The sequence below is a fragment of the Piliocolobus tephrosceles genome, chromosome 8 (assembly GCF_002776525.5).
Source record: "Piliocolobus tephrosceles isolate RC106 chromosome 8, ASM277652v3, whole genome shotgun sequence".
Taxonomy (NCBI): Eukaryota; Metazoa; Chordata; class Mammalia; order Primates; family Cercopithecidae; genus Piliocolobus; species Piliocolobus tephrosceles.
The window spans coordinates 73,724,537-73,748,660 of record NC_045441.1 but is presented as its reverse complement, the minus strand read 5'-3'; the positions used below and the strand labels follow the sequence as shown (position 1 = coordinate 73,748,660).

Genomic DNA, 24,124 nt, shown 5'->3' with positions numbered 1-24,124 from the left:
AGACCATTGGTATAAAGAGTAGGGTTGTGGAATGAAGGCCTAGATAAAAAGTGTGTTTATTTAAACATTGATTTTTCAATGAGATGGGAAAATGGGGCAGATCTCATGATGTCTCCAATTAAGAGGTTTCGTTTGTTTGTGGGGGTATGAGTGTGAAACCTTACTTGGCAGTATCTGTTCCTTTTCTTTGCTGTCATAGCTGCTGCCTATTACATGAAGTGCCCCTCTTCCTCCTCATTCTTAAATTTTTTAACTCTCTTTAAGGTTGGGCTTAATTTTATCACTACAGCGCTGGTTTTTCTTTAGACCAGAGACTTCATCTGCTCATGTTTGCTGCTGTGTTCCCAGCTTTATGACAGTGCCTAGAACATAGAAGGTGCCCAATCGTTACAGAATAAATGAAATTATGATAGCAGACATTTAAATATTGGCTGGAGCCAGCCTCTCCTATAAAGGGTAGAAGTGGAAGCATGAGGAAATAGGTAAAACTTGGAGATACCAGTTGTGAGAAGTGTCAGAGGGATCATTCAGCACATGCATTTATTTAACAAATGTTTATTAAACTTCCTACTGAGTGCCTAGCACTGTACTGGGGACTAGAGGTACAGTGGAACACAAAAAAATACTTCACCTGCTCTCATGGAGTGTATAATCCAGTAGAAGAGACAGAGATGGATGATTAAAGGGAAAGAATACTGTTTAATGACGGTGTATGTCTGAGTAACCTGACCTCAACTAGGGAGGGGATGGAGGGTGGTTGATGTCAAGGTTGAGCAGGTATTAACTTGGCCCAGAAGGCAGGGAACTATGCTTTAACCAGAGGAAACATCATTTGCAAAGGTATGGTGATGGGGGAGGAGGGTATACTCCAGGAATTGAAAAGGACATTGTAAAAGGACAGCAAGAATGTTGTGCCACGAGGCCGATGCAGTAGGCAGAGACCAAAAGCATTTAGGGTTTTGTAGGTTAGGTTGAAGATTTGGAATGCTATACTAAGAGCAGCTGGAGACCATTAGAGGGTTTTAAGCAAGGAAGGATAGCCTGGTCAAGGTTGTGTTGTAGAAAGAGTTTTACTCTGATATTCTATAAAGCAAAATTTCTGAAGGGCCCAGGGGAAAGATGAATAAAAGCAAAACTACCAGCACCGCACACCAGATATGTTGTATACCTTAAATACTGAAATCAGTTTTCAGAGGCTTGAGACTACTCAGTGTGGTAGCACTTGGAAGCCTGAATGAGGAGACAAGATGATAAATAATTGGGTAAATGACTGGTGAAAGGCAAACCCAAAGTGGCAAGGAAATGAAGACACTGAGGGTGCTAGTAAGAATATAATTGAAATGATTGATCTTGGGCTTGAGAAATGCTAAAGAAGGAAATAAAATCAGTATAAGAATTTCTAAATCAGCAGTCCCCAACCTTTTTGGCACCAGGGACTGGTTTCATGGAAGACAGTTTTCTCACAGACGAGGGATGGGGTTGGTTTCAGGATGATTCAAGCGCATTACATTTATTGTGCACTTCATTTCTATTTACATTGCACTATATAATGAAATAATTATACAACTCACCATAATGTAGAATCAGTGGGAGCCCTGAGCTTGTTTTCCTGCAACTAGATGGTCCCATATGCGTGTGATAGGAGACAGTGACAGATCATCAGACATTAGATTCTCACAAGGAATGCACAACCTAGATCCCTGTCATGTGCAGTTCACAATAGGGTTTGCACTGCTGTGAGAAACTAATGCTGCTATTGATCTGACAGGAGGCGGAGCTCAGGTGGCAGTGTGTGAGATGAGTGGCTCTGAATAACAGATGAAGCTTCGCTCCCTTGCCTGCTGCTCACCTCCTGCTATATGGCCTGGTTCCTAACAGGCCAGGGACCAGAACTGGTCTGCGGCCCTGGGAGCTGGGGACCCGTGGTCTAAATAATATGAGTCTATTTTAGACTGGTAATTCCTAACTGTAACTTTGGCAAGATCAAAAAGAAAAGCAATTATGTTTGAGTTGAACTATTTAGTATATCTTTATTAGGAGTCTATGCCAGGCTCTATATATGGCACTAAGGATAGAGAGGTAAGTGAATCATAGCTTTACCCTGTGAGAACTGACAACATAGTTGTACAGATACCAATTGCAATGAAGATTTTACGTATGTTTATTCATTTTGAATCTAAACTATTACCTTTTGCCAACCTCAGAAACAGGCATTTAAATTTTTGTAGACAACCTTAATTATTGAAACACCATTTTAAACTATAGCTATATTTAGTTTGTGTGCTTCTACTGTTAGAATATTTATTTTTTTGCAAAAATTCTACTTTAACACTTATTCAAAGTTTGTAGAACCGAAAACTGAAAGAGCTCTAATGATCACTTAATTCACTTTCTCAAGAGTGTGGTATGTGTGTACCACTGGTCATACACAGGATGCTTTGTAGATAAAACACAATCAAGCATTTTTAATAGTTACATATTTCAGTGTAGCATACCATGATTCATGGACCTTATGAAGAGATTAAAGTCAATTTTCAGATTTTAAAAATGAGTCAGTTTAAAGAAAAATATTAATGGTACAGGTGTTACATGACTGGAGTTTGGGAAATACTAATCTAAACCAACTACTGCGTTGTGTAGATGAGAAAACAAAGGGGTTCCCCACACACAATGACTTTTCTGAGGCATATAACTAATATACGGCAGAGCCAGGACTGGAACTCAGGTTTGTTCAGTACATTCCAGTGTTTATTCTGCCATACAAGGCTGATGCTTATTACTGAAAGTTGAAAAAACCTCTGTCTTAGTATGGCATTGTACTTTAAATCTCCATTGTTCATTATGATGACCACATATGGTTATTTATACTAAAATTTGTTAAAATTAAGGTTTAAAATTTGAACTAGTCATATTTCTAATGCTCAGTAGCTACATGTGGCTAGTGGCTACCATATTGGACAGCATGAACATGGAACATTTCTGTCATTGCAGAAGGTTTTATTGGGCAGTGCTGCTTTAAACTATTGCTTGGGAATGTGATTCATAATGCTTTTAAGTTTTCCCCCCTTCAAAGGGATAATACTTATTAATTTGCTTACCACACTGAAGTCGTTATAACCCTGAAGTTAAGCTGAAGGTACTAGTAACAGTGCAATTAAGATAATTGATCTTGGGAAATATATCCAGGATGGGATTCTCAGATTCCTACCAGCTCATTTTATTGGAAGTGGTTGTTATTTCTCCTTTTTTTTCAATAAATATTTTCTTGAATTCCTAGCAGATAGAAGAAATACAAATATATTGAAAAAGAGGGTTCTTGAATAAAGAATTGTCTGACTTTCTGAATAGTTGATTCAATGTGAGAATTATATTTTCTTGATATTTTAAAACTTTTTATTTTTAAACATTTTCAGTGAATGGACCTGAGTGGACCCTTTGAGCACATCAGTAAACATGAGCGGTACCAAACCTGATATTTTGTGGGCACCACACCAGGTTGATAGATTTGTTGTGTGTGACTCAGAACTAAGTCTTTATCATGTGGAATCTACTGTGAATTCAGAACTCAAAGCTGGATCTTTACGTTTATCTGAAGACTCTGCAGCTACATTACTGTCAATAAATTCAGATACACCGTATATGAAATGTGTTGCCTGGTATCTCAATTATGATCCTGAATGTCTGCTGGCAGTTGGACAAGCAAATGGTCGAGTTGTACTTACAAGTCTTGGTCAAGATCATAACTCAAAGTTCAAAGATTTGATAGGAAAAGAGTTTGTTCCAAAACATGCACGACAATGTAATACCCTTGCCTGGAATCCACTGGATAGTAACTGGCTAGCTGCTGGTTTAGATAAGCACAGAGCTGACTTTTCAGTGCTAATATGGGATATCTGCAGCAAATATACTCCTGATATAGTTCCCATGGAAAAAGTGAAACTTTCAGCAGGTGAAACTGAAACAACATTATTAGTAACAAAACCACTTTATGAGTTAGGACAGAATGACGCTTGTCTCTCTCTTTGTTGGCTTCCACGAGACCAGAAACTTCTCCTTGCTGGTATGCATCGTAACCTAGCTATATTTGATCTTCGGAATACAAGCCAAAAGATGTTTGTAAATACAAAAGCTGTTCAGGGTGTGACGGTAGACCCATATTTCCACGATCGTGTTGCTTCCTTCTATGAAGGTCAGGTTGCAATATGGGATCTTAGAAAATTTGAGAAGCCAGTTTTGACACTGACTGAGCAACCAAAACCCTTAACAAAAGTAGCATGGTGTCCAACTAGGACTGGTCTACTTGCCACTTTAACAAGGGATAGTAATATTATTAGATTGTATGATATGCAGCATACACCCACTCCCATTGGGGATGAAACTGAACCCACAATAATTGAAAGAAGTGTGCAGCCTTGTGACAATTACATTGCTTCCTTTGCATGGCATCCAACAAGTCAAAATCGAATGATAGTTGTAACTCCCAACCGAACAATGTCTGACTTCACTGTGTTTGAAAGGATATCTCTTGCCTGGAGCCCAATTACATCTTTAATGTGGGCTTGTGGTCGTCATTTATATGAATGTACGGAAGAAGAAAATGATAATTCTTTAGAAAAAGATATAGCAACAAAGATGCGCCTTCGGGCTTTATCGAGGTATGGACTTGATACAGAGCAGGTGTGGAGGAACCACATTTTAGCTGGAAATGAAGATCCACAGCTTAAGTCACTCTGGTATACTCTGCACTATATCCTTTGCGTTGTGAATTTTGTGAGATGAATCAAGTAGAAATGTTCTTGAAGTTTGCTGAAAAGTCAGTCTATAAATATGCTGAATGTTTTATATACAAATTCAAGTTACATAATGTTAACATTATAAAGTAAAATTGTTCTAAACTTTTGAACTCAAAATACTGCTTTGTAGATTGTGTAGGAGGAAGAACAATGTATCTCTGCAATAGGGTTGAACCACCTTATTTACACTGATACTTATGAATTGGCTCCAAATCAAAATAAATTTAGCTTTGAAATATTTTGTTATGTATCACTAGTATTTCCTATGCATTTAAATACTTATGAAGCAATACACAGAAGATATGGATCAGAAATCTCCAGGCAACAAAGGATCGTTGGTTTATGCAGGAATTAAATCAATTGTAAAGTCATCGTTGGGTAAGAAAATTCTATTTCATTTCTCCAATATGTTTATAACTTTTGTACTTTTATTTTGCCCTCTATATCATTTGGCAGAAATTAGTTATTTCAGGATCATGTACATAAATAATTTGTTGTTTTCTGATTGGATATTTCAGTGTATTGTTGAGTTAAATGCATACTTGTATTTGTATCCAAAACCCTTTTTGCAGGAAGTCTTAATTCTCTGAAGTGATGTTGGCTTTCTTAGATCTATTCACACGTTTACTCAATGTTATTTTTTTGAAAACCCACTTTGAGAGGTTTTACGCTAGACAATTTATAGGTTACTGATTGTTAGTTCAGGTTTTATCACAACATTTTGCTTCTTAAACACTAAATTAAAAGATCTCTAATTGGAGGAGACCCCTTTTCATTTTGCTTCCCAGATACTTTCATTGAGCCATCTAACAGCAAGGAGTATGATATGAAATACGACCTAACCTGAAGGAATTATACCTGAAATAGTCGTTGGTGAATTAGTGAATGAATTAATTAATGTGTGAGTTAATGTAGGATTGAAATTGGTATGGTAAACTATTAAAGAATAATGTAAAAGTGGCAAAAACCAAACTTTCTTTTTTTTTCTGACTGCTTTAAACAGTTGTTCCTATTCTTTTCTGGAATTGAATAATGGGTTATATTAGAATTGCAGGTTGAGTATACATTCTCCAAAATGGCTTGGGGACCAGAAGTGTTTCAGATATTTTCAGATTTTGAAATATTTGCATTATATACTTAGAGATTGACCATCCCTATTCTGAAATCCAAAATGCTCCGATGAGCATTTCCTGTGAATATCATCTCAACACTCAGAAAGTTTCAGATTTTGAAGACTTTTGGATTTCAGTTTTCAGATTTGGGACGCTCAACCTGTATCTCTGTGACCTAGGATTCGTTCTCTAGCTTTTGCTAAGTCAAATCTGGGCCCAAGTCAAGCTGTTAGAAAAGTAGTTAACATTATTTAGTCAAAGAGCAGTAATAGAAGTAGTAAATTCAATTTTATTTTTTACAGAACTGGTATCAATACCATACAAACAAAATACAAAATAATAAAATGTTTTAGAGTAGGTTAAGTGTTTTAATTAAACTGTTACATTATAGTGTCTTTTTTAAGGTCTTTCAAATTACTTTGCTTCACTTTACTGAAAGATGCAGTAAACTACTTATTGATCAGTTTGATTTTATTGTTTTTGTATTAGCCCTCCACCCAAAAAAGTAACCTTTATTATAAATAGTAAAATGAATAAGTTTAGTTAGAAGCTGCTGTTTTTATTAACGTAGGTAAATGGGCACACATACTGTTTTACCCCCGCAAATGAACCTGGTACCATGGTTCATGATTTTAGAGCCATTGCCTATTGCTACAAAGAATTAAACACCACGTTTATAGAATTTATAGTGTGTTAGCTGTATAGTAGATTAGGCCACACTGCACTCAATTATTTAGAGGTTGGTTATTGTGTTTTTTGTATTTTGATATATTTTAAGGAAAAGCCAACCTCTGAAGAAAAGCCAAAGGGGAAAATGTAATATGTTTACGTTTCTGGTGCACTAGAGACAAACTGAGTATCCCACCCCTGTGTCAAAATAGTCTTTATCCAGACTAAAGAAAGACTACTGTTGGAAAGATTTCCTCGTTCATCATTCTCTCATTGCTAGGTTTTCAGCTTTTTGTTTTGTTTGGTATAGATATTTTTGTTTTTACTACCCAAAGGTGAAAAGTAAAGAAATAGTGTCAAATATGCCACTCTTAGATTTCAATCTTCTGTTTTATTTGGTCATACGTTTTCCTCTAATTGTCTCTCTCATAATTCAACACACAGTAAGTCAACACATTGAGCCATCTTGTCCACAGTAACCTAATATACAAGTTTATTAGAGCGCACAGCTAAATTTTGATTTTGGTAACAAATAGTATATATATAAGTGCTTGCTATGAATTAGTTGCTTTTCCCATGTTACTTTAATTTTTACAACTACAATATGAAGTAAGCTCATTCATTCAGCAAGTATTTATTACATGCTTACTATATGCCAGAAGTTATCCTAGGAACTAGAGACATAACTGTCAAGAAGATACATAAATCTCTTCCCTCATGGAGAATGAGCATGATCAGTGTCATCCCTGCTCTTGGGGAATTTACATTCTAGTTTAGAATACAGACAAGTAAACTGGCAGTTATAATATAGGGAAGAACAGTTAATTACAGGAAGGACTCCTAATCTGGTTGTAGGGATTAGAGGTTTCTCAGAGGAGGTGCAGTCAAAGACAAGGTCTAGACAGGGAGCAGCATGTACAGTGGACCCAGAGGGTAGCAGAGCATAGCACATTATTATGGCTGGAACAGAGCATGAGAGAGGAAATGAGGAACGAATGGAGGCTAGACAGGTAAGCAATGGGCTAACTCAAGAAGGACTTAGAAATCATGTTAAGAATTTAGGGAGATTCATCTTGTAAGACAGGGAAACAGATGGATTTATGACAGATTTGTGTTTTTAAAGGATCAAGATTGATAGTAGGGATATCAGATAGAAGCTTGCTGCAAGGAGGCAAGACGTGATGGTATCCTTACCAAGGTTAGTAGCAGAGGTGCTAGAGAAATGTGGATACATTAGAGAATAGGACAAAATTTAATGATTAATTAGATAAAGGGGTGGAGAAGATGGAAAAGTCAAAGATAGCACACATATATTTAGTTTGGGAAACTAGTTAATTTTAAGTATGTTAATTAGGAACACACAGGAAGAGTATTGGTTTATTCTGGAGCAAGTTGAAATCAAGATGCTTAGGTAGAGATGTCCATTGGGCAATAGGATATGAGTTCAAAGCGCAGGGGAGGAATATAATGTATGTTAGAAATAAATTATATTTGGTAAAGTAGATGGAATTGTTTGGAGTAAGAAAGAGGTGGCTTAAGGAGACTGAGGAGGATTGTTGAGAGTTGTAGGAGAAAGATCTATATGGCAAAAACCGCAATCACTTTTGCACCAACCTAATATATATTCATGTGGACGAGGGAAGAGAGGTCAGTTGTCCAGTGCTCCATGCTTCAGATCCAGCCAAATAAGAACTAAAAAGGACTCACTGAATTTAGGACTAGGAGAAGGTCTTTCTCGGGTGGTATGGATAGCAAATTGCAGTTAGATTAGAAATTCGGAGTGGGTTGAGGAAATGAAGTCATCAATTATAAATACTTTTTTCAAGGAATTTGACTATATAAAGAAGGACAAAAAGATATTCAGTAGGAGGAGACAAATCTGGAGCCCGGAGCTTTGTGTTGCTTTATTTTTGTTTTCAACGTGGGATTAATTTAAGCATGTTTAAATGCTAATTGGAGGAAGCCCATAGAAAGGTTAAAGATGCAGAGAGAAGGGAATGAAGCAAAGTTCCTAGAAATGGGAGGGAATGGGATCCAGAGCACAGTTTCTTTAGGTGCACACCTCCACATTTGCCAGAGGAAAGGGGAAAAGGATGCCGTATGCAGGATGTTTAAGGTTCAATAATTAGAGGCTGAGGGATTTCCCATTTTATGGCTCCTGCTGAGAAGGAGCAGGGAGGTTGTAGGAAGAGGATATGGAGAAGAGGAGAGAGAGCTGTCTTGAGAAACATGAGAGGATTACTTGGTAACATTGTTTTACCAGAAGGTAGAATAAAGGACAGTAGGGCGAGATAATTAAATATATTGGCAAGAGAGTGATTCACTTGACCCTTGGGATCTTATTTGGATAGAGATGAAAATGAATACAGGATAAGACTGATAAGTAAAAATAATGGTGGTGAAGATACTGTGAGGTTGTGAAGAATATAAGGAAGTGAGATTTTTGGAAGGCTACGTGGTTGTGGTTAGAAAGTAGGTCTTTTGGAGGAGGACAGTTTCAAGTGTGGCTGTGAAAGGAGTAGCTTAAGTCTTAGAGGTGTAGACCACTGGAGATAAGGAAGCAAAGGAACTGAGAGGCTAGTTTATTGAATGGGCTAAGTGTTGAAATCAACCAGGATGAGAAGAATGCATGCTCTGAGGGAATCTCTTCTACAGACCTGTATAGCAAGTTCACAGTGTTATTAGTAGGTATAATTCCTTCCTTTTAAGATGGCAGAAAGTTGTATAAAAAATATTGGCCTGCTTTTCATCTATCGTGAAAAGAATATTTTTATGCTTAAAGAGTAAACTCTGCAGTTCCAGCTACTCAGGAGGCTGAGGTAGGAGGATCGCTTGAGCCCAGGAGTTTGAAACCGGTCTGGGCTACATAGAGACCCTGTCTATCTTTTTTTGTAAAACAAAAACAAAAATCTAATCTAGAGAACTGAGAATTTGTCTATGCAAAATGACTACAAGGGGCAAAATAGCTAGGATTTCTTATAAACTGGATAATTGTATTGCTTGGTTATTACATAGATATTAAAATGAAACAGTAGCTACAAAGGGCATAGTGTTTACTGATTTGAAAGAAATGTTAAATCCTAATTTTTTTTCTTTTTTTTTTTTTGGAGACAGAGTCTCTGTCACCCAGGCTGGAGTGCAGTGGCACAATCTCAGCTCACTACAACTTCCACCTCCTGGGTTCGAGTGATTATCGTGCCTCAGCCTCCTGAGTAGCTGGGATTACAGGTGCATGCCATTACACCTGGCTAATTTTTGTATTTTTTGTAGAGACAGGGTTTTGCCACATTGGCCAGGCTGGTCTCAAACTCCTAACCTCAAGTGATCTGCCTGCCTCGGGCTCCCAAAGTGCTGGGATTACAGGCGTGAGCAATCGTGCCTGGCCAAAATCCTGATTTTTAATGTTTAAATAAACTTGTTTTCCTTGCAGCCATCAATAAAACATTTTCTATTATTTATATATAGGACAGTCTCAAATTTAGGAAATACAATTTTGTTATTTTAGTGTTACATGCATAAATATATTTTACTTTGTTTTCGGAGATATATTAAAAATGTATGTATATGTTAAACTCGTAAGTCAAAACCCATGCTGACATCATATTGCTTATTTGATAATTCTAATAATCAACCGTAGCATAGTTATCAATAAAAAGGTCTCTAAGCAGAAAAAATACATGATACAATAACTGTGTTCTTAACATGCGGGATATATTAATATTTCCACCTCCTAGCAGTGACCTCTTTGAATTCATATTCAGTCATCCACTGCATAATGACGTTTCTGTTAACAATCAACTGCATATATGATGGTGGCCCCAAAAGATTTAATACTGTATTTTAACTTTACCTTTTCTGTGTTTAGGTACTCAAATACTTACCATTGTGTTACAGTTGCCTGCAGTATTCAGTACAGTAATTTGCTGTAAAGCAGAGGCGTCCAATCTTGTCCTCCCTGGGCCACATCGGAAGAATTGTCTTGGGCCACGCACAAAATACACTAACAATAGCTGATGAGCTAAAAAATAAAGTTTTTTTTTAAATCCCCCCAAAATCCTGTAATGTTTTAAGAAAGTTTACAAATTTGTGTTGGGTCACATTCAAAGCTGTCCTGTACTGTGAGTTAGACAAGTTTGCTTTATAGCCTATGAGCAATAGGCCCGTGTAGCCCAGGTGTGTAGTAGGCTATACCATCTAGGTTTGTGTAAGTACACTGTGATGTTCACACAACAACGAAATTGCCTAACAATGCATTTCTCAGAAGGTATCCCTACTGTTAATCAACTTGTGACTGTATTGTTCTTTATTCTGTTCCATGACATGATTTCTATAAAATAAAAACTCTTAAGAAATTAGAATATTATATTAAGCTGTAGGTAATCATTTGAAAAATAAATTGCTGATTTTTGTTCACCCGTTTTAAAATTGTGTTATCACTAAATACCAGCTTTAAGTCCAAAATTTATAGGAGAGATACGAAAATAAACACCTTATAATACATCTCAGCCTCCACCTGAAATTAAATGACTGCATTCTGCCCTGACAATTCAAATTTGTTATTCAGAATGAATGTTTTATTTTTTTTAATGTGTTTGATTAACTTTATCATTAATCGTTAGAAGTTTTCACATTATAGTTCTTAAAAATCCACTTTCATAAGCTAAAAGTGATTTTGTCTTTAGGCTGACTTCCCTCATGATCGCAAATAAAGTAGCATGCTGCTGCTTTTTAGTGGGTAGGAAGTGCTGTTAAAGTAAGAGAACTTTTTGAAATTTTCCTCTTAACTCTTTGACCTGAATTGGCAATAGTTTCCAGTAGTCAGGTTAAAAATAATTCAAGTGGAATTATTTAATTCTTTTTTGAATTTCCAAAATTTTACAAGGAACACATCTTGAAACTTTTTCATAAAGCAGTCGGATATAATATAAAATGTATACTAACATGCATAATATTTTAGACTTGCCACAGCCTAAAATCAGATAATCACACAAGGTTTTTAAAAGTATGAATTAGGTATAAAAGAGTTTAGACCTTTGACTATATACTGTTTTACCTTTTTTTTTTTTTTTAAAGAGAGTCTCACTCTGTCACCTAGGCTGGTGTGATCTTGGCTCACTGCAACCTCGGCCTCCCAGGTTCAAGCGATTCTCCTGCCACAGCCTCCCAAGTAGCTGGGACTACAGGTGCGTGCCACCAAACCCGGCTAATTTTTGTATTTATAGTAGAGACCAGGTTTCTCCATGTTGGCCAGGCTGGTCTCGAACTCCCGACCTCAAGTGATCTGCCTGCCTCAACTTCCCAAAGTACTGGGATTACAGGCATGAGCCACGGCGCCCAGCCTAAAATTTTTCTTAAAAATCATTTAGTCTGAATACTTGGAAAGAGTAAAAATAGGCCAGGCACGGTGGCTCATGCCTGTAATCCCAGCACTTTGGGAGGCCAAGGCGGGCGGATCACCTGAGGTTGGGAGTTTGAGACCAGCCTGGATAACATGGTGAAACCCAGTCTCTACTAAAAATACAAAAATTAGCTGGGTGTGATGGTGTGCGCCTGTTGTCCCAGCTACTCAGGAGGCTGAGGCAGGAGAATCACTTGAACCTGGGAGGCAGAGGTTGCAGTGAGCTGAGATGGCGCCATTGCACTGCAGCCTAAGTGACAGAGCAAGACTCCGTGTCAAAAAAAAGAAAAATTTATATATGTAATTTAACTTGCAAATGACGTTTTTAATATTTTCTTATTTTTGCTTGTGTTTGTTTATACTTTTAAATTCTTGACCAGAATGACTATAGTTAAATTAACTTTGGAGAGTGTATTTTCATTCATTTACTATCTCATCATTTCCATGGGTCAGTAGTCTGGGCACACCTTAGCTGGGTTCTCTGTTCAGAGTCTCAGAAAGGCTAAGCAGAAGATATCAGCCAAATTGTATTTCTTTCTAGAAGTCAGAGTGCTCTTCCAAGTTCATGGAGTTGTTGTTGGCAGAATTCAGTTCCTTGCATCTATAGGACTGAGGTAACCATTTTCTTGCTGCCTAATGGCCAGGGGCTGCTCTCCGCTCCTTAGAGGCTATTTGCAGTTCCTTGCCACATGGCCTTCTCACAGACCCTCTCACAACATAGCAGCTTTTACCTCTTCAATACCAGCAGATCTGTCTCCTGCTGCTTCTCTCTTACCTCTAGACTGTCTTTCAAAGGACTTACTTGATTAATCAGGTCAGGCCCACACAGGATAATCTTCCCTTGATTCACTCAGTGAACTGAGTAAGGGCCTTAATTGTATCTGCAAATTGCTTTCACCTCTGCTATATTCTGTTATCTGGAGACAAGTTACAGATTCTGCCTGTATGCAAGGGGAGGGGTTTGTTTACACAAGAGTGTGGTTGGGTGGCAGGGGGGCAGGAATGCTGCCCTTCTTAACAGTTCTGCCTACAACCAACAAGTTTAATGAGGAATTCTAGCAACTATCTGTTTGTTGTTGATCTAGTTATTTACAAATGTATAATTGCAGTATTAGATGTAAATATATAAATAATTACTGTAAATTAAAAATGTAAATTACTACAAAACATAAAAAGTTGGTAATGTTGGACATTCATGTTGCCTAATTCATAATGTAGTTTATTCTGAAAATCCTTTTTGTTAAAAAACATAATTATGACAATTTTGGTGATAAAACTTTCTAGAACATTTAAGAATTTGTTACAGTGTTTAAGTGTCATCTTTATTCATTTTGACTTTATTTGGCACCAAGTATCATCCTAAGTGAAATTACCTTGTCATTAGGATCAACTGCCTTGATTGCAGTGTAAATAATGCTATAAGAAGGCAAGGGTTTGTTCTGAAAAAAGAATGATAAATAAAGTTTTCTGATTTAGTAAGGGGAAAAATAGTCTTCAAGTTAGTCCCATTGTGTTTTAAAGTTATGACTTACCTTAAACTTTCAAAGTACTTTGAAGTCTGTAATCTTGTTTTTTAATGTACAGAGAAAGAAGGAAGAAAGCAAGAGCACTTTTACTGGATTTCAGACAGTAGGGATACCTTGTGAATAAAACAGACAAGACACCTGCCCTTTTGGAGCTTATGTGCTAGTGGGAGAAGAGATTAAGACTGAAAACTAAATAACTAAATGGGAGTACATGTTAAGTGCGAAAGGAAATAGAGGAAACAATGGGTGGTGAGTTAGATAATAACAGGTTTATCTATGTCAGATTAGGTGGCCAGGCAGCTTTCTCTGAGGCAGTAACTCAGTTTAGTCCATCTGAGCATTTGCTCTTATTTCAGTAGTTCTTTGGTAACTCAAGGAGCTACTGTACTTAGAAACATGCAAAATATGTTTTATTTGTGGCATATTTCAGATTTACACTATCGTAAAATTATATTTGAGAAGTTAAATATTCTAAATGTGTCAACATAGTTCTCTGTAAAACTGACTTATTTTCCAAATATATTTTGAAATAAAACAATATAAAAATGTTTGCTGTTTTTAGGAATGGTGGAAAGCAGCAGACATAATTGGAGTGGATTGGATAAGCAAAGTGATATTCAAAATTTAAATGAAGAGAGAATCTTAGCTTTACAGCTTTGTGGGTGGATAAAGAAAGGAACGGATGTAGACGTGGGGCCATTTTTGAACTCCCTTGTACAAGAAGGGGAATGGGAGAGAGCTGCTGCTGTGGCATTGTTCAACTTGGATATTCGCCGAGCAATCCAAATCCTGAATGAAGGGGCGTCTTCCGAAAAAGGTATTAGTTTATAAACTGAAATATTAGTTATAATCTAAGATGTTAGCAGTTCATAGAATCTTTTAAAGAAAAGAGGCTAATAATTTTCAAATATCTAATCACTTAAAATTTTCATTTAATTTTTGTTGGAAGAGAAAATTAGCACAGTAGTGTATCTATAACAGTAAATACTTAACTCATCTCTTATGCCTTGGTTTAGGTCTGTAAAAACAAAGATGTGTCTTAAATGTCAGTATAATATTATAAGGAGCGCTCAAGTGTGTCCATTTTCAATGTTTTCTCTTTTAAAGACAGTTCACTTACATTTTTAAAAATATATCTTCTTAAAGATTAGGACTTCTTTAGCCTACAAGTATTTTTATGATCCACGTTAGAGTGTGTTTTAGTTTATACTTTCTTTTGGATGGTTATTGTTTGACCTTTAAGAAACTCTGAATGACACTTTTATTTAGGCTAATACAAATTCTTATAAAAAGCATACTTTGATCTTCAAAAATGCTTCTTGAGTCTGGCAATTAAAATATAGTTTTCATTTAGTATTTTTTAAAAAGAAAGAAACAAGATAAGGTTTTCTTACTGTGTAATTTTGCCAGAGGATCCTCAGAAAAACAAATCCTAATCCAAAACCTCAGGGTTTTTTTTCTTAGGAATATTTCACTTGGAAATAACTAAAATATATATAGCTATTGGTCTTTAGTACACCTAAAAAATCATTTCTGAATATTCAGAATACTGAATCCTTACTTGCTGGTCCATTTTGAAACCTTTATGGTTCAGCTGTAGCATAGAGAAAAACATGAAATTCACTGTAATATATATTTTTTGCAGTCTAAAAGTTAAAAAAGTTAATGTTTTGCTCAGATTGGCATGTTTTCCTTCACCTTTGCTCTAACAAAAGTCTTCCTCATTTAAGACGGCAATAGAAAATATGTGATGATGGAAAAAAGAATTGATATTTAAAGCCATTTCTAATTATAATTTTGCTATAACTTGAAAGGGTGATAACTTTCCTATCTTGTGTACCTGGGAAATTTCTTAGACAATTTAAACACCCATACTAACAATAGGGAAATTGTATCTTTCCAGTGATTTTAAGGACTGAAGAGAAGACTTCTGTGAGTCAAACATTCTTTTCCATTTAGAAGTAAATTGTTCTATACAAAATCTAAAGATACTTCTTTGCTATTTTCATTTTTTATTTAAAAGACCTTAAATCTAATATATTAGGCAAAGGAAGCAAGCACAAAGTAACTTGGGAAAATGTTTATAGAAATGAGAGAAATGAGGAATATAAAGCTGTTAAGCACATAAAGTAGGAAACACTGCTTTATTTGGAAAAGAAAGAAAAAGAATCAAGAAATAGAATAAGAAAACTTATATAATAAGTGTAGAAAATACTTAAGAGTGAAAGTTAAAGGAAAATTTAGTTTTCTCTTTTGAAGCTGAACTTAGGTTAGAAGACTAGGCAGCCATACTGCTGAAGGCAAAGTTAGCAGCTTATCAGCATGCATCTAAACTGCTGAGAACAAATGTTTAAAAGACGATTGGTAACAAATGTTTTGTTGCAAATGGCTCTTAATGCAGTTCTGTGGTAATTCTTATAGTTTATTTTGTACTGGAAAAATTGTAAGTGTAATACTGTAATTAAAGTGTTGAAATATTACTTTCTGCACTTTGCATTGACACTTATATACATCTAAATATCTACATTCCTATTTAGGAATAGGAAAATAAAATGATTTTGAGTATTGCAATCTTGAGATGCAATAATATTCACTATAAGTGTTTTTCAAATACTTTTGCATTAATAAACTTGTTAAAGTTGACAGTGATTCTGGTAGGATGACTTAACTTTTCTTCATTTAGCAAGCAATAGCATACATATATGGGAACATATATAGGAATAACATATATAAGACCCTGCCTGGAATGAGAACTTGAAAATTAAAAGATCTGCTTTCCTGCATAGAGTTTGCACATGTGGGCATGAGTTTTATAAAGATAGAAATGTTTTGCTTATTGTCTTTGCCAGAGTTTCCAGTCTGAATCAAAACCCAAAACCTTTTTGTTTTGTTTCGTTTTGTTTTGTTCTGTTTTTTTAGTGTAAGGTGCAAATTTATTAAGAAAGTAAAGGAATAAAAGAATGGCTACTCCATAGGCAGAGCAGCCCAAAACCCTTATGCTATGAGCTCATTTTTCTGAGGGTAAAAGTCACCCTCTGATTTCTATTTATGGTTTAAGAAATGTAGAAGAGATAGTAAGCTTTTGATCACTTTGATTAGCTGGCTGTTTTTAATATGCAGGAGATCTGAATCTCAATGTGGTGGCAATGGCTTTATCGGGTTATACGGATGAGAAGAACTCCCTTTGGAGAGAAATGTGTAGCACACTGCGATTACAGCTAAACAACCCATATTTGTGTGTCATGTTTGCATTTCTGACAAGTGAAACAGGATCTTATGATGGAGTTTTGGTAAGCTAACTTGTTCTTTGAGATCTTCCTTTGGATTAAGATAGGAGTTTTTATCTAACTGTTAAAATTTTCAAATGTCTGTTGCATAAAATACTATATTTTGATGCATACGTTAGTTAAAATAAGGCATCTTGGGCTTTGTTTTTTGAGCAGCTCTTCTTGAGTGTGATTCCCATCCTGGAGTTAGTTAATTGATATCAAACTGGATTTGATTTTTATGGTTTTAATAATATAATTTACAGATATAGAAGGAATATTTTATCCTTTAGCTTAAGAACTGAGCTGTAGAAATCTACAGCTATATAAACATAAAAATATATTCACTGTTTAAATACACTGTACATACATGCACATATGCATGTGTGTGTGTTTAGTTAAGTAAAACAACTCATGATTATTGATCAGTTATGGTGGAGGTGGCCATGCATCTTGTCTCAATCTTTGTGGTTTCTGTTGGGAATGATAACAGTACTTACAGTGGATTATTTCAGCTTTTTATTTGGTCTTTGTGTTATTCTTTTTCTCCTCTGTTTTAGCCACCTGTGATCTTAACACTATCAAATAGGTTCTTTATCACAAAATGGGGAAAGAAAGAATGAAGTGAGATTTGCTTATCAGTTTTAGCTGTTGGGTTTTAAGCTAAACAATAGTACTACAACTTTCTTTGCACTACTTGGCTTCTTTCTAACAGTGGGAAGAGCTTTCTACACTGAAATTCATTTCTGTGTCTGCTACTATACCATTTCTTATCAATTATACATTTCTTGGATAAGTGATTTAAGTATTAGTCCCTAAGAATTTGTAAAAATAAGTATTTTATTTGAGCAGATTAATGAAATGTTTAATAAATGTATATTTTGCACTTTATGTATTTTATTACTTTTAATAAATTACTATTGAACTTTTCTGACGACTTCAAAATAATATATATAATGTTAAGACTGTTTATTTTTAACTGTAATCTTTTTTGTTAAACAAGACTTCAAATGTATCTTGAAGAGATAAAATAATACTTTCAGGAAGTGTTAGAGAATGATAGAGACTAGATAAACAGTGGATTGTTAACTTTTGAATTGATAAAGATGTATATTGTTTAAATATTAAATTTCTGTATTTTAAGTGACCCATAAGAAGTACTTTTCTTTTCCTTTTTTTTTTTTTTTTTTGTTGTTGTTGTTGTTGTTGAGACAGAGTCTTGCTCTGTACCCACACTGGAGTGCAGTGGCACAATGTCAGCTCACTGCAACCTCTACCTCCTGGGTTTAAGTGATTCTCGTGCCTCAGCCTCCCAAGTAGCTGAGACTGCAGGCACGTGCCACCATGCTGGCTAATTTTTGTATTTTTAGTAGAGACGGGGTTTCATCATGTTGGCCAGAAATATCAATTCTGGTCTCGAACTCCTGATCTTGAATGATCCACCTGCTTTGGCCTCCCAAAGTGCTAGAATTACAACTCTGAGCCACCACGCTCGGCCCCAGTATCCTTCTTTTCTTATACATAAATTTGAGTTATTAGATAACAGTCATCTTGAGTGAGAAGTTCGTATTTCCAAGCTGTTTCATTTATGTATTTAGTTATGCTTTATATATAAAATAATTAATGTTGCTCTGTTAAGAAAATATTAATAGTAAGAATGTGAAAAGTACTGAATTGGGAAGTCAGAAAATACAGGCCTGACTCTTTGCTCTGCCCCATTTACCTTAGCCATTCAGTTAACTTTTTTGAGTATTACTTTCCTGAGATGTAAAAATGGGACAGAATAATGTTTATAAACCTTTCCAGATCAAAATTTTGTAACATATGCAACTGAGTCTAAGAGTTAAATCTAGTTATATGAAATATGTTCTCTCTTTAGGGCGAAACCATATTTTATCATAGAAAAAGTATGCTAAGATAGATATCAACTGAAGTGATTTTATGGTTAAAAAAGTAAAATTTTCATAGGATGACTTCAATGGAAATTGGATCTTTTTTCCACCCTTAAATTATTTTTACAAATCACAAAATTAATTGTACCTTCCTACATTTGTAGTAAATATATTTCAAAAGTGTTTCATGATATTGACAAGTTTACAAAAATTTTAGTTATTTTAATGCCTCTAAAATCTTTGCCACAAACCACCTATATAACAACTTTAGCCACAAGAGTGTGTCTGTTTATGTTTTAAAACTTGTCACTTTGTAGTTGGAAACGTATATTGGTATTCTTCTAAATTGTGTACTGGCGTAGCCAATTCACAAATTTTTTAGACGTACTGATTAACTTAGTAGCCAAGGAAAGATTTCCTTAGTTCTCTAAAATCAATTTCTATGATGGAAAGATTATGTGGCACCTTAAATTTGATAGACTGTACGTTATTGCTTATCTTTTGTATTGGAGTTATATAAGACTGACCTGGATTTTTAAAAACTGAATTTGGCCAGTGTTTAAAAGGTAAATTTTTACTTTGCAAGGACAAAACTGTATTGCTGAATTCCCGGAGAGTTACATCAAGAAAGGCATCTCAGGCAATTAATGACTCTGCAAGATAAATATAACTTGCTAATAAATTTGGAAATAAACGTATTCATTTTACTTATATAAAACATTTAGTCTCTGCAAAAATTTAAAACTCACTGCACCTAGAAGTAACTCCTTGCTTTTTCTCTTCTTTCCAGTATGAAAACAAAGTTGCAGTACGTGACAGAGTTGCATTTGCTTGTAAATTCCTTAGTGATACTCAGGTGAAAACTGATTTAATTCCACATTTGAAGTAATTAATATATACTGTCACAATTACTGTAAGAAATTAGTCTTTATAATTATATATGTATGAGATTGATAAGTAAATTCTTCTAAAAAGTATGGTAAGAATATATTAGATCAAAATATTTTGAAAATGTCTACCATAACTACATTTATTTGTTTAGAATACTGACTTAATATTTTAGTATATTTCTTCTTTGGAGGGTAAGATTAGTTAGTAGGTAAAGATGTTAAACTCACCTCTTAGTGATGCTGTGAAAGGGTTCCTCATTTTTAATACATTAAACAATGCTAAATGCCTATTGTGTATATAGGGAGGGGGAAATGCATGTAAGCAACTAGTAATACTATGTGCTAAGTACTATAGTAATGAAAAATGCTGGGGGAATATGGAGAAATCTTGGCAAGAGTTTGGGGTGGGTTGAAGTCAGGGAAGACCTAAAGGAGGTTATTCTTGATCTTAAAGTTCCCTTGCAACTCAGATTTTGTGATTCTGTTACATACTACTATGACAGACAGCAAAAACTTCACAGAATAATGAGGACAATTCTCTTTAAAATAATAAACCATCTGTAGTTCTTTTATGGATTAATTATCAACATAGTAAATGCCTTTTTAAAATATTTTAAATGATTATGGATACTGCTTTGAAATTTGTAATAGATGCAGACTCCTTAATTACATATTTATAGTAAAGTCTTTTGTTTTAAAATGTTTTCCATTTGGAATGAAATTGTTCAAAATGTAGTAGTTTTGAAGTACAAAATACATAGTGAAACAGATTGCTTTAGAAAAATCACTTTAAATTTTCCAGTTAAATAGATACATCGAAAAGTTGACCAATGAAATGAAAGAGGCTGGAAATTTGGAAGGAATTTTGCTTACAGGCCTTACTAAAGATGGAGTGGACTTAATGGAGAGTTATGTTGATAGAACTGGAGATGTTCAAACAGCAAGTTACTGCATGTTACAGGTCAGTGCAGTTTGACAGCAGCTTTTAAAAACATAACAATAATCTATATTTTCTTTCCTCAGTTGAAAGTAAATATGCACTTTTGCTTGCTTAGGATCTTTAGAAGGCATTTAGTTTTCACCTAATGAGTTGATCTGCTGAAGACATGTGCCTTATCTTCCTGTCCCCATGCCTCTTCATTGAGTTATCCAGTTTTTCCTTTCAGTCTGAGAAAGGCCAGTCTTGACTGCATCTGAATTTATGTAAAGCGCAAATGGAGTAGAGAAACCTCTCTTCTGTTTCTCCAATTGTTGACATAACCGTATCTTCTACAAGAAAGATTGCCTTTTCCTGATCTGAACTATAGTCTTACTTGAAGTGCTGAAATCTAGTTATATCACAGCTCTCGGCTTTCATTTTCTCTTTTTATTATCAATGGGGGTGATTTGGAGTAACCAATTTATGTATATTTTCTCAGTTTTTACTGTCCAGTGACTAAAAACAGATTCCAGGCATAGGTTGCTGTCTACTTTACTTTTGCTGGAAATATGGTAAAATTTAGAGTATTCTCCTGAGATTTCCCGTAGCCCTCCAGCTGATCTTATCCTTACATGGTGTTGGTACCTTCCCCTTTCCTGCCCTCATCCTCATATCACAATATGGTAGCATACTGTGTTCTGAGTAAACACAGGAAAATGCCCCCTCTCCCATTCCACCTTCTTGTGCATTGTAGAAATACTAGCCCACAGACCACCAAGTAAACTTACCTAGTGTATGAAGCCACTGCCCATGGAAGAAAAAGTACCATTCTATAACATTTTTTCTTGCTGAAATAAAATTATGTCATTTAAATTAAACTGTATATATATGGCTACAGATGGGTACAGAGTGCAAATGGGTTAGTAACTTCTTACCGAGGTTTATAAAATATATTTAAAATGCAGACAGTACAGATCTTGCTTTTTTAAAATCCAGTCTGATTATCTGATAATCCAGCCTTTAATTGGAGTGTTTCCTTCATTTACATTTATATGATCATGGTTAAGTCTACCATCTTGCTATTTGTTTTCCGTTTTGTTTTTCCTTTTTCCTTTTGTTCCTATATTCCTTTCCTACCTTATTTTGGGTTAATATTTCCATGTTTCATTTTATTGCCTCTATTGGCTTTTTAGCTATATCTCTTTTCATTATCTTTTTTTAAAAGATGTTGCTGTAGATCTAACAATGTGCATCCTCAGCTCATCAAAGTCAACATTTTACCCCCTCGTGCTTCACATTTCTCACCTGACACATCATGCTTTCTTTCTACTTTACCTTTTCTTATGTCACTCTGACACTTTCCGGGTTTTACTTCATGCTTCACAGATGTCACAACAGTGTGACTTAATTTACACATCCATTCCTTTGTCCTATTGTCATATATTTTACTTTTACAGATATTATATACTCTAACTTACAGTGTTTTTTTTTTAACAGTTATTTGTCATTTATGTAAATTATGAAAAGAAAACATGGGCTTTTATGTTTATTCACTTATTTATCATTCCTGGCATTCTTTTTCCTTTCTGTAAATCCTATAGCATTCCTTGTGTTATAGGTGACAGATTCTCTCAAATTTTAACTGAAAATGTCTATTTCACCCTTATTTTTTCTTTTAACACTTTAAAGATGTAGTTTCACTCTCTTCTGGCCTCTGTTGTTTCTGATGAGAATCAGCTATTCTTATACTTGTTTGCCTGTCTGTGATGTTTCATTTTTTGTTGGGTTTCTTTTTTTTTTTTTTTTTTTTTTGAGACAGGGTCTCACCATATCACTCAGGCTGGGGTGGATCTCAGCTCATTGCAGCCTCCTGGCTCAAGCAGTCCTCCCACCTCAGCCTCCCAAGGAGCTGGACCACAGGCTCACGCCACCACTCCTGGCTAATTTTTTGTATTTTTGACAGAAATGGGGTTTCACCATGTTGCCCAGGCTGGTCTCAAACTCCTGACCTCAAGCGATCTGCCCGCCTCGGCCTCTGAAAGTGTTAGTATTATAGGCATGAGCCACCATGCCCAGCCTAAATTCTGATTTTTAATGTTTAAGTAAATTTGATTTCCTTGCAACCATCAATAAAATGTTTTCTATTATTTATATATAGGACAATCTTTTTGGGTTTCCTCCAAGATTTTTCCTTTACCTTTGATTTTTCAGTAGTATTACCTTAATGTGCCTGGTTGTGGTTCATTTTATCCTGCTTGTGGTTCACTGAGCTTCTTGGATCTGCATGTCCGTTTTTCATCAGACTTGGGAAGTTTGGGGATATTCTTTCTTTAAATATTTTTTTCCTGCCTCAATCTTACTCTATTTTTCTTCTAGGATTCTTACTACATATGTATTAAACCACTGCATAGTGTTCATAAGTGCCTAAGGCTCTATTCTTTTTCCTTCCATGTTTTTTTTCCCACTATTCTGCAAATTAGTTAATTTTTTTGTTTGTTTGTGTTTTGTTTTAAGACAGAGTCTCGCTGTGTCACGCAGGCAGGAGTGCAGTGGCACAATCTTGGCTCACTGCAACCTCCACCTCCCAGGTTCATGCATTCAAGTGATTCTCATGCCTCAGCCTTCCAAGCAGCTGGGATTACAGGCATGTGCCACCACACCTGGCTAATTTTTTTGGTTTTTTAGTAGAGACGTGGTTTCACTATGTTGGCCATGCTGGTCTTAAATGCCTGTCCTCAAGTGATCTGCCCGCCGTGGCCTCCCAAAGTGCTGGGATTACAGGCGTGAGCCACCGTGCCCGGCCCAGATTTGTTGATTTCTGTTGACTTATGGACTCTTCCATCATCTCCATTTGCTGTTAAACTTCCCAGGGAATTGTTCATTTCAGTTATTGTGCTTTTCAGTTTCAGAATCTTAACTTTGTTATAGTTTACATCCACAGTCCCCAACCTTTTTGCACTAGGGACTTTATAGCACCAGAGGGTTGGTTTAGGGATGATTCCAGCACATTGTATTTTTTGTGCAGTTTATTTCTAATATTATTACACATAATGAAATAATTCTAGAACTCACCATAATGTAGAATGAGTGGGAGCCCTGAGGTGGTTTTCCTGCAACTAGATGGTCCCATCTGGGGATGATGTGAGACACTGACAGATCATCAGGCATTTAGATTCTCATAAGGAGTATGCAGCCTAGATCCCTCACATGTGCAGTTCACAGTAGGGTTCTCTCTCCTATGAGAATCTAATGCCGCCACTGCAGAGCTCAGGCAGTAATGTGAGGGATGGGGAGCAGCCGTAAATACAGATAAAGCTTTGCTCATTGCCCTGCCACTCACCTCCTGCTGTGTGACCCAGTTTGTACCAGGCTGCGGACCTGGGGGTGTATTGGGGGTTGGAGCCCCCTGATTTACATTTCTCGGTTCAGATTCCTTATCTCTTTACTAATCAAAACACTATTTTCCCAAGCCCTTCTAATTTGGTCAGACTCAATCTCTGAACTGTTTTTTTTTTTTTTTGGTTTTTTTTTTTTTTTGAGATAGAGTCTCACTCTGTTGCCCAGGCTGGAGTGCAGTGGTGCAGTCTCGGCTCACTGTAAGCTCCGCCTCCTGGGTTCACGCCATTCTCCTGCCTCAGCCTCCTGAGTAGCTGGGACTA

At 35.8% G+C, this 24,124-nt stretch overlaps 1 protein-coding gene across 5 annotated transcripts in view; it reads left to right on the top strand.

Moving 5' to 3' along the window:
- Positions 1 to 24,124, top strand: part of MIOS (meiosis regulator for oocyte development) — a 36,967-nt gene that overhangs the window by 2,187 nt on the left and 10,656 nt on the right. For all 5 annotated transcript variants that reach the window (XM_023224865.1, XM_023224866.1, XM_023224862.1 and 2 more), the window contains 6 exons: positions 3,414 to 4,747; positions 5,073 to 5,171; positions 14,061 to 14,315; positions 16,619 to 16,788; positions 19,447 to 19,512; positions 20,349 to 20,507. In XM_023224865.1, the coding sequence (XP_023080633.1) occupies positions 3,454 to 4,747; positions 5,073 to 5,171; positions 14,061 to 14,315; positions 16,619 to 16,788; positions 19,447 to 19,512; positions 20,349 to 20,507 (2,043 nt within the window). In that variant the 5' untranslated portion in view covers positions 3,414 to 3,453. The remainder of the gene's footprint in view (positions 1 to 3,413; positions 4,748 to 5,072; positions 5,172 to 14,060; positions 14,316 to 16,618; positions 16,789 to 19,446; positions 19,513 to 20,348; positions 20,508 to 24,124) is intronic.